General features: G+C 46.5%; 1 protein-coding gene across 1 annotated transcript; it reads right to left on the reverse strand.

The window, feature by feature from the left end:
* Positions 1-2,167: 2,167 nt before the first annotated feature.
* On the reverse strand, positions 2,168-10,515 carry LOC109931711 (zinc finger protein 664-like). Its single transcript, XM_048600499.1, has 3 exons — positions 10,240-10,515; positions 9,697-9,921; positions 2,168-2,323 (listed from the first exon to the last, which is right to left on the reverse strand). Exons 1-3 carry the CDS (start codon positions 10,513-10,515, stop codon positions 2,168-2,170), a joined length of 657 nt encoding a protein of 218 aa, XP_048456456.1.
* Positions 10,516-10,731: the final 216 nt, after the last annotated feature.

Genomic DNA, 10,731 nt, shown 5'->3' on the forward strand with positions numbered 1-10,731 from the left:
CTCCATCTCCTACCGACCAACCTCATCCCGCCCCCTTGACCTGTCCGTCCTCCCTGGACTGACCTATCCCCTTCCTAACTCCCTACCTACACTCACCTTTCCTGGCCCCATCCCCGCCTCTTCGACCTGTTTGTTTCTTCTCCACCTATCCTCTCCTCTACCCCTCTTCTATCCGCCTCCCACTCTCTCCCTATTTATTTCAAAACCCCCTTCCCCTCCCCCTTTTCTGATGAAGGGTCTAGGCCCGAAACGTCAGCCTCTCTGCTCCTATGATGCTGCTTGGCCTGCTGTGTTCATCCAGCCCTGCACCTTGTTGTCTCGGATTCTCCAGCATCTGCAGTTCCTACTATCTCTGATGTGATAATAAGGCCTGGTATGTGGGGTAGGGGGCTGGGAGAGTTGGAATTCTCTCGCAGAAATGAGAATTTAGGAGAGTTTAGGCCCTAAAATTATTGAACTCGATATTGAGTCCAGAGGGCTGCAGGGTCTCCAAGCGGAAAATTAGGTGTTGTTCTTCCAGCTTGTGTTGACCTTTGCTGGAACACTGCAACAAGCCAGAGACAGAGATGTTAGCCAGACAACAGGTAGCTCAGGATCTTTTTTTGTGAGCAGAACGTAGATATTCTGTGAAGTGGTCACCTAATCTACACTTCGTTTTCCCAACGTACAGGAGACCACATTGTGAGCAGCGACTGCAGTAGACTAGATTCTGGGAAGTGCAGATGAAGCGTTGCCTCACTTGGAAAGTATGTTTGGGGCACTTGGATAATAGGGAGGGAGAAGGTAAATGGGCAGGTGTTGCACCTTCACCGGTTGCAGGGGAAGGTGCCGTGAACATTTTGTTCAGTTTAACCAATTTTTCTAATGAACCCGTTCAGAGATGTCATTCCACGCCTGTGCAGTAGCAGGACTTGAACCGTGGACTCAAAGTCCAGGCTGAGGGACACTAGCACTGCGCCACAAGAGATCCGTTAAAATGTTGTACAATATACTATGGAGGACCCTGACTGACATTGGAAAGTGTCCCTTCATTGAATGCGAGGACCACAATGTGAACAGGAACTGAAGTCAGCATTACCCTTCAGGCACCCGGGGTCATTTTGACCAATTTAATACCACCCCTTCATATAAGCCTTAAAATATATATTAACATCCTCTGGGACAGAGGCAATAAAAGATCTCCTGAGTTTCTCCAATCCTTTCTGTTTTTATTAGAAAATGTTAACGTTGAGTGGTGTCATGATGGAAATCAGCCACACTACTCATGAAGTCATCACAAAGTTAAAGAATTAAAGTTAGCAGAACCCCCAAACTACCCGAGTTTTCGTACTCTCGTTGATAGACGAAGTCGCTACACCAAAGAAGAATTCCTGTTTTTCACAAGTAATCAGATTCTGGAGGTGAGTTCTGAGGAAGGGTCACCAGACCCGAAATGTTAACTCTGATTTTTCTTCACACATGCTGCCAGACCAGTTGAACTTTTCCAGCAACTGTTTTTGATCAGATTCCTGGTGCAGGTAAACAGTTTAACTAATTCAAAAACTCTACAACTTAAAACTCTCAGCTCCCCTTCTACACAAAGGCAAACATGAACATGGAGAGAAAAATACACGTGGGTGGAGAGAAAAATTGGAAAATCAGTTCCAGTCTTTGTTCACAAGATTTATGACTTGGATGCAAGGAGAGCAGGTGCTGTACTCAAATTTGTAGATGACACTAAAATAGGTGCAAAAGTAAGTTGTAATAATGGAATAAAAATTTACAAATAAATATAGATAGGTCAGTTGAATAGTCCAAAATTTGTCAGATGGAATCTAATGTAAAGTTATCCATTTTTGTCAGAAGTATAGAAAGGCAACTTACTGTCTCAGTGCAGAGAACCTTCAGAGTGCTTTGATGTCGAGCAATCTGGGTGTCCTCATGCATGAATTTCAGAAAACTAATATGCAGGTGCTGCAGGTAATAAGGAAGGCAAATGGAATTTTGGCATTTATTGGAAAAGTAATAGTGCATTGAAGTACAAAAGTGTTGTTGTAACCATACAAGCTTTGTGTGATACCGCATATGGAATATCACAAACAAATTTTGGTCCCATTGATTGAGGAGGGATATAAATTGCATAGGACACAGTTCAGAGGAGATTAATTCCAGAGATGAGGGGTTTGTCTTATGAGGAGAGACTGAGCACTTTAAGCCTGTACTTTGTAGAGTTTTCCCCAGTGTGAGCTCGCTGGTGTATCAACAGGGTGAAATATTCACCGAATTTCTTCCCACGCATGCAGTGGGTGAAAGGCCTCTCTCCAATGGCAGCACACTTCTGTTTCTGCAGGGCAACCAAGAATTCATTCCCACATTCAGAGCAAGTGAACAGCCACACATCGACGAATACAACTCACGTTTGGACATTGAGCAGTTTTTCCGCCGCCTCCGTGCTTACTTCTTTAACCGTGAGCCTAACCCTCCCTCTACTGACCCCTTCTCCCGCCTCCAACACACTCCCTCCTCCTGGACACCACCCCAAGGCCTCCTACCCTCCCTTGACCTCTTCATCTCTAATTGCCATTGAGACATCGATCGCCTCAAACTCTCCACCCCTCTCACCCACTCCAACCTCTCGCCCACAGAACGTGCAGCCCTCCGCTCCAATCCCAACCTCACCATAAAACCCACGGACAAGGGAGGCGCAGTTGTAGTATGGCGCACTGACCTCTACATCGCCGAGGCCAGACGCCAGCTCTCTGACACCTCCTCCTATCGCCCCCTTGATCATGACCCCACCCCCGAGCACCAAACCATCATCTCCCAAACTATCCACAACCTCATCACCTCAGGTGACCTCCCACCCATAGCCTCTAACCTCATCATTCCCCAACCCCGCACCACCCGCGTCTATCTCCTTCCCAAAATCCACAAACCTGACTGCCCTGGTCGACCCATTATCTCCGCCTGCTCCTGCCCCACCGAACTTATCTCCACCTATCTTGACTCCATTTTCTCCCCTTTGGTCCAGGAACTCCCTACCTATGTCCGTGACACCACCCACGCTCTCCACCTCCTCCAAAACTTCCAATTCCCCAGTCCCCAACACCTCATCTTTACCATGGATGTCCGGTCCCTATACACCTGCATTCCCCATGCAGATGGCCTAAAGGCCCTCTGCTTCTTCCTGTCCCGCAGGCCCGACCAGTCCTGCTCCACTGACACCGTCATTTGCTTAGCCAAACTCGTCCTCACCCTCAACAACTTCTCTTTCAATTCCTCCCACTTCCTACAGACAAAGGGGGTGGCCGTGGGTACCCGCATGGGCTCAAGTTATGCCTGCCTCTTTGTAGGATACGTGGAACAATCCGTCTTCCAAAGCTACACTGGCCCTATCCCCCACCTCTTCCTCCATTATATTGATGACTGTATTGGCGCTGCCTCATGCTCCCACGAGGAGCTCGAACAGTTCATCCACTTCACTAACACCTTCCACCCCAACCTTAAGTTCACCTGGACCATCTCTGATATCTCTCTCTCCTTCCTGGACCTCTCTGTCTCCATTTCTGGCATCCACCTGGAAACCGATATCCATTTCAAACCTACCAACTCCCACAACTACCTAGAATACACCTCCTCTCACCCACCTTCCTGCAAAAAGGCCATCCCCTATTCCCAATTCCTTTGCCTCCGCCGCATCTGCCCCCGAGAGGAGGCATTCCACTCCCGGACATCCCAGATGTCTTCTTCTTTCAAGGACCGCAACTTCCCCTCCACAGTGGTCGAAAATGCCCTCGACCGTGTCTCCCGCATCTCATCCCTCACACCCCCTACCCGCAATAACAACCAAAACAGAATCCCCCTCGTCCTCACGTACCACCCCACCAACGTCCGAATCCAACACATCATCCTCCGACATTTCCGCCATCTGCAATCTGACCCCACTACCGAAGACATTTTTCCCTCCCCACCCTTATCTGCTTTCCAGAGGGACCACTCTCTCCGTGACTCCCTTGTCCACTCCATACTCCCCTCCAGTCCCACCACACCCAGCACTTTTCCCTGCAACCGAAGCAAGTACTACACCTGCCCCTACACCTCCCCCCTCACCCCCATCCCAGGCCCTAAGCAGACCTTCCACATCAAACAGATGTTCACCTGCACATCTGCTAATGTGGTATACTGTATCTGCTGTTCCCGTTGTGGCCTCCTCTACATCGGGGAAACCAAGCGGAGGCTTGGGGAACGCTTTGCGGAACACCTACGCTCAGTTCGCAACAAACAACTACACCTCCCAGTCACGAACCATTTCAACTCCTCCTCCCACTCCTTGGACGACATGTCCATCCTGGGCCTCCTGCATTGCCACAATGACACCACCCAAAAGCTGCAGGAACAGCATCTCATATTTCGCTTGGGAACCCTGCAGCCCAAGGGTATCAATTTGGACTTCACAAGCTTCAAAATCTTCCCTCTCCCAACCGCATCCCAAAACCAGCCCAGCTAGTCCCCGCCTCCCTAACCATTCCTCCCACCTCACGCCCCACCCCCATCTCTACCTACTAACCTCATCCCGCCTCCTTGACCTGTCCGTCCTTTCTGGACCGACCTATCGCCTCCCTACCTCCCCACCTACGCTCACCTTTACTGGCTCCATCCCTGCCTCTTTGACCTGTCTGTTTCCTCTCCACCTATCTTCTCCTCTATCCATCTTCTATTCGCCTCCCCCTCTCTCCCTATTTATTTCAGAATCCCCTTCCCCTCCCCCATTTCTGAAGAAGGGTCTAGGCCCGAAACGTCAGCTTTCCTGCTCCTCTGATGCTGCTTGGCCTGCCGTGTTTATCCAGCTCTACACCTTGTTATCTCAGATTCTCCAGCATCTGCAGTTCCTACTATCTCTGAATGGCCTCGCAGTTGGGCGTGGTGACACTTTGACCCCCGGTAGACCAATGAAAAAAAGCGGGTGCTTTTGTTCTCCAGCCAATCACAGTGTGAAATGGGTTCCGCCCCAGCTACTCCGTGCATATGCACAGAAATCCTCCCACGTTCTGCACATGTGCACTTCCGGCATTCCCCCACACACGTGTAGCCTGTGCCTCAGGGATTGTGGGAGTTGTAGTCCCCATGAAGCCACTGGAGCCTTGTCTCTGGAAGATGTATAAAAATGGTGGGGCGGAGTGTGGTGAGAACAGATTTTCCCATTCAGGATATGTGGGCCATCACTCGATTTAACTGACACATGCAGTTAGGCAAACAGATTTCTGACGTAAGGAATATAGATTCAGCCAATTGTGCGGCGGGGAAATGAATAAAGGAACGCAGATTTAAACCAGCGATGAGAAGAAACATACTTGTCTCAATGTCAACACAGTGTGGAGCTGGAGGAACACAGCAGGTCAGGCAGCATCAGAGGAGCAGGAAAGTTGATGTTTCGGGTTGAGACCCTTCTTCAGAATTGGGGAGGGGGAAGGGAGCTGGGAAATAGAAGGAGGAGGGGTGGGGCTGGGGGAAAGTAAGTGGGATGGTGATAGGTGAATGCAGACAGGGAGTGGTAGGGATTGATCAGTGGGGAGGGTGGCGCGGATAGGTGGGAGAGAAGATGGACAGGTTGTGTCAGGTGAAGGAGGCGAGAGGGAGGTTGGTTGGGCTGGAGGAAGGTAGGTGCGATGGTGATAGGTGGGTGCAGGTAGGGGGTAGTGGGGATTGGTCGGTGGGAAGGGTGGGGCAGATAGGAGGGGCAGAAGATCGACAGGTTGTATCAGGTGAAGGAGGCGGGGATGAGAGGGAGGTTTGGACATGGGATGAGGCTGAGGTTGGGGAGATTATAAACCTGATGAATTCTATGTTCAGGCCATTGGGCTGTAAGCTCCCGAGGTGGAATATCCGGAGACAATCCAACCCGAAGTGTCAACTTTCCTACTCCTCTGATGCTGCCTGACCGGCTGTGTTCCTCCAGCTCAACACTATGTTGACTCTAACTCCAGCATCTGCAGTTCTTGCTATCTCCATTCTTGTCTCAAAGTGTTGTGAATCTGTGGAATTCACTACCTGAACTTTTTGGATGCTATGATTCTGGATGAAATATAGTGAATGCCAGCACTGAGCAAATTTAGTGAAGAGATACAGATTTTTTAATTTGTAATGAGTTAAAGGGTGATAGATAGCGGACAGTAAAATCCAGCTGAGGTTGATCTGATTTCAGTCAGTATCATATTAAATGGTAGAGCAGGCTGAAATGGCTGAATTGAATCCTCCTGCTCCCGATGCTTATGTTTTTATGTTAAGCGATTGTGAAGATAAACCTGAAAATCAGCAGCTTCACCGAAGGAGATTTTGGGAAAAAGCAGGATAGTCAGAAGGATTAGGATTCCAAACTTAGATAATGAGAAAGAACGTGCGAGATGGTGATTTATATTTTTAGACTGAGCAGTATATTTGTTGTGTCCAGAATAATCTGTTATGAACCTCTTTCTTGTACTTTTATGATGTCTTTTATTAAATCCTATCCTTCTCTTGAACAGTTACTGGGAATTGAGAATGATTTTCTTTCACTCTCGTGTTGTGGGTTCTGAAATTCAATTGAACAGTTCAATATGGGTTTCACAATCCCTGACATTGGTGTGGCAGGTGGTATTTGCTGAGGTGAGTGGCTGGGATGCACAGGTTTTCATGTGCTCCTCCCTGTTTTAATACTTGTTCTTCATCTGGGACTGTTTTTCAATGATGTTGCCTAGTGGATGAAAAATGAGGGGCCATAGATAGATCCTTGGAGGACACCCTAGGAATTGGGTTCAGGGAATCAGAAGTGGGTCAAATAGACAAGATGAGCACTGATCAGGCATGACAGAGATAGGAGGGAAATGGAGAATAATACGAGTTGGGGTTCAAGCAAAAACTTTAGAGGCAGTTTGGCCTGGTGAACATGGGGGAGGGTCGCAGCAGATGTAACTGATCAGGGGGTCTTACTCTGAGTGACAGAGTCCATCAGCTCCTCACTTGCTAACCTTGAGAATGGAGGAGATGGAGAATGCCCTTCAATTTGGAACGGGAATGGACCATTCAGCCCCTGAGCCTGCTCCACCTTTCCATTGGATTATGGCTGATCATTTATTTCCTACCGTATTCCCATTTCCCGTTATGTCATTCATCTCAGGAGTCTATTGCTTTATGATTGAACATCCTCAATAATTGACCTTCTATGAAGGTCAGGGTCCAGAATTCCAATGAGAATTCCATCTGAGTGAAAAGGTCCTCCTCACCTTGGTCTTAAATGGCCTACTCCTTATTCTGAGATGATCTCCCCTGGTTCTAGACTCAACACCAAAGGGAGAAATTCAATCAACACCCATACTGAAAGGATCTTTGAAGTTTCAATGAGTTCGCTGCTTATCCTCCAAGTGATATAATCCCAGTTGATGGTAATAATGCAGAACTTAAATCTCAGAGTGAAATCTGGCTTGATAGGTCATACATTTTACTTTTGAAATTTAGTTAGAATGATGGTTAGTCACTGGACATTTTCATATGAGGCTGCCAATGTTCTTTCACTAAAACAGCAAAAGTCCATTGCACTAAAGAGAAAATAGGCCCTGTATGTATGTGGCAATTTTGAAAGACCTTAACATAAGCAGCCATTGAATCCATTTTCCCAGCAACATCCTTTACAAATGCTCAATCTCAGTGAAGTATCACTCCTTTCATTTTTTATTTATTCATGTGATGTGGGTGTTGCTGGTTCTGCTGGCATTTATTACCCAACCATAATGCCCAGAAAAAAGTGATGGGAAACTGCCTTCTTGAATGTTTGCTGTCCGTGGGGTGTCGGGTCACCCACAGTGCTATTAGGAACAGAGTTCCATATTCTTGACCCAGCGATGGTGAATAAAAAGTGATTTCGTTCCAAGTCACAGTGCAGTATGCGTTGAGAGAGAAGTTACATTAAGTGTTGTTCCCATGCATCCACTGTCTTTGTCAGTGTTCAAGGTCATGAGAAGGTTGTTTTAGAGCAGCCTTGGTGAATTATTGTAGTGCAGCTTGGAGATGGCACATACTTTTGCAACTGTGCATCTGTGGTGATGGAATGAACGTTGGAGCTTATTGTTGGGCTGCCAATCCAGCAGACTTCTGCATTTTTGCAAATCACATACCTAAGTAATTTTTACAGTCCACCTTTATGTTTCCTGTGAGCTTTTATACATTTTCTCTTTTCCCCTTTCATCAATTTTTGGGCCATCCTTTGTTGGGTTATATATTATTCCCGAATCCCTGGTTTCTCGCTTTTTCTTGCAACTTTACCAACAACTTCCTTTAATCCAGAGTAACCTATCAGTCCTTTCGTCAACCGTAGCTGATTTAATTTTCCTGCTGCGTATTTCTGTCTTCAAGAAATACATAATTGTTCTAACCATCTGATACTTATTCAAATACTCACTATTACCGGTATACTTTCAAATCATTTTGTGTATTTTGCCAATACATCACAGCCAACTCGCCACTCCATCGTTTCCACTGTTCAGATTGAGACCATAATTCCATAATGAACTATATCACTTTCAAACTTGATTAAAATGCCACATTATGTTCAATATTTAACAAAGGCTCCTTGACAGAAAGGTTATTAATGATCCTTCTCTTCACAGAATACTCAACCTAAAATGTAAATCAGAAATGCTTCAGTACAAACTGCAGAAATTCACTTTCCACAACATTCGTGCTGACTCGGTTCACCCAGTGTGTATGGGAATTGAAGTTATCTGTTATTATTGTATTACGTATATTAAGTGGACGTCTAGTTGTCTGCCTGATATTTAAAAAGAATTGTTTGGGATATTTAATAGGTTCAGTAGACTGTATGTTCAATGCAAAATCCAAATAATTATCTTTAGCTATAGAATTATCACCTAAAGTTGGGCTGGATGTTTTAACGTGTTTATAACCTGGATATAATTAACAGCAAATTACAGCTCCTGAAATCACCCCTGGACTTGCTGCAGTCTCTGCAGGTGAGCCATGATGTGGGATTTCTGAGTAAATCCTTTCCCACATTCAGTGCAGATGAATAGCCTCTCTCCAGTGAGAGGCAGTGTGAACTTGCTGGTGACAGTCAGTTGAGATGATCATCTGAACCCAATCCAACAGTGAGTGCATCTGAACAGTCTCTCACTGGTATGACCACTGTTCATTCGGTATCAGTTCCGCAGAGCTTTTAAAACACTTCCCTCAGTCTGGACATTTAAAAGGCCTCTCATTGGAGTGAACACGTTGATGGCGTATCAGATCCCAGGACCTTGCATAGCACTTTCCACAGTCTGGACATTTAAAAGGTTTCTTCTCAGTGTGAACTCACTGGTATGTCAGGAGTTGGATTTTCTGAGTAAATCCCTTCCCACACACTGAGCAGGTGGACAGTCTCTCTCCGGTATGAGTGCACTGGTGTATAGTGAGACCAGATGACCATCTGAACCCTGTCCCACAGTGAGAGCACCTGAATGGTCTATAGTTCGTGTGAACACTTTGGTGTAACTTCAGCTCCCCAGAACTTTTATAACTCCTCCCACAGTCTGATCATTTGAAAGGTCTCTCTTCAGTGTGAACTCGCTGGTGTGCCTTGAGCTGGGATGATGCACAAAATCCCTTTCCACACTCAATGCAGGTGAATGGTCTCTCCCCAGAATGAACTCGCTGATGCTTCAACAGGGTGGAGGACTGAATGAATACCTGCCCACATTCAGAGCAGATGAACGACCTATCCCCAGTGTGAAGAAGCTGGTGTAGAGTTAGTTGGGATGATCTCTTGAACCCGTTTCCATAGTGAGAGCACCTGAATGGTCTCTCATCAGTGTGAACACGGTGATGGACGATCAGCTCCCTGGAACCTTTAAAGCGCTTCTCACACTCTGAACATTTAAACGGTCTCTCGTCAGTATGAACACGTTGATGGGACTGCAGATAGTGTGAACTTTTAAAGTATTTCCCACAGTCTGTACATTTAAAAGGTCTCTTCTCAGTATGAACCTACTGGTGTGACTTGAGGTGGGATGACCGAGTGAATCCAATTCCACATTCAGAGCAGATGAATGGCCTCTCCCCGGTGTGTATATGCTGTGAACAATATGAGTTGAGATGATCACTTGAAGCCAGCCCCACAGTCAGAGCACTTGCACCGTCTCTCCTCAGTATGGGCACGCCGATGGGACATCAGATCACTGGAACTTTTATAGCACTTCCCACAGTCTGGACATTTAAAAGATCTCTGCTCACTGTGACTTGCTGGTGTTTCAGCAGGGTGGATAACTGAGCGAATCCCCTCCCACAAAGGGAGCAGATGAATGGCCTCTCCCCAGTGTGAACACGTTGGTGAATTTCCAGCGCAGAGCGGCAATTGAATCCTTTCTCACAGTTCACGCATTTCCATGGCATCTCTCCAGTGTGACTGCATTTGTGGTTCTTGAGGACAGTTGATTGGCTGAAGCCTTTTCTGCACACAGACCATGTGTATTTGTTCTCCTCACAGTGAATGGTGCTTTTATCTTCCATGTTTAAAATCTGTTGATAGTTCAGTTGTGATAAATTGGGTGACTCCATCAGATCTAGGTGTGATGCTTGGTTTCAATATCCTGACTTCAAATCCTCCTCTTTGCATACCCTATTAATCAATTTAAACAGAAAAACTGAATGAGAGAGAAGCCACAAAGACATAAATTCAGGTTGTGAAATTGTCCTGAGTGAACCAGACAGTATATAGGTTTGGCA

This window comes from Rhincodon typus, chromosome 8, assembly GCF_021869965.1.
Source record: "Rhincodon typus isolate 14 chromosome 8, sRhiTyp1.1, whole genome shotgun sequence".
NCBI lineage: Eukaryota > Metazoa > Chordata > Chondrichthyes > Orectolobiformes > Rhincodontidae > Rhincodon > Rhincodon typus.

Bases quoted from the DNA above. Each gene is read 5' to 3' on its own strand.
- LOC109931711 (XM_048600499.1), bottom strand. From the start codon at position 10,515: ATGGAAGATAAAAGCACCATTCACTGTGAGGAGAACAAATACACATGG. The intron at 9,922-10,239 runs GTGAGCAGAGAT...CACTATCTGCAG, and splicing joins TGAAACACCAGCAAGTCACA to TCCCATCAACGTGTTCATAC. The intron at 2,324-9,696 runs GTATTCATTCAG...GTTGCCCTGCAG, and splicing joins TCTGCTCTGAATGTGGGCAG to AAACAGAAGTGTGCTGCCAT.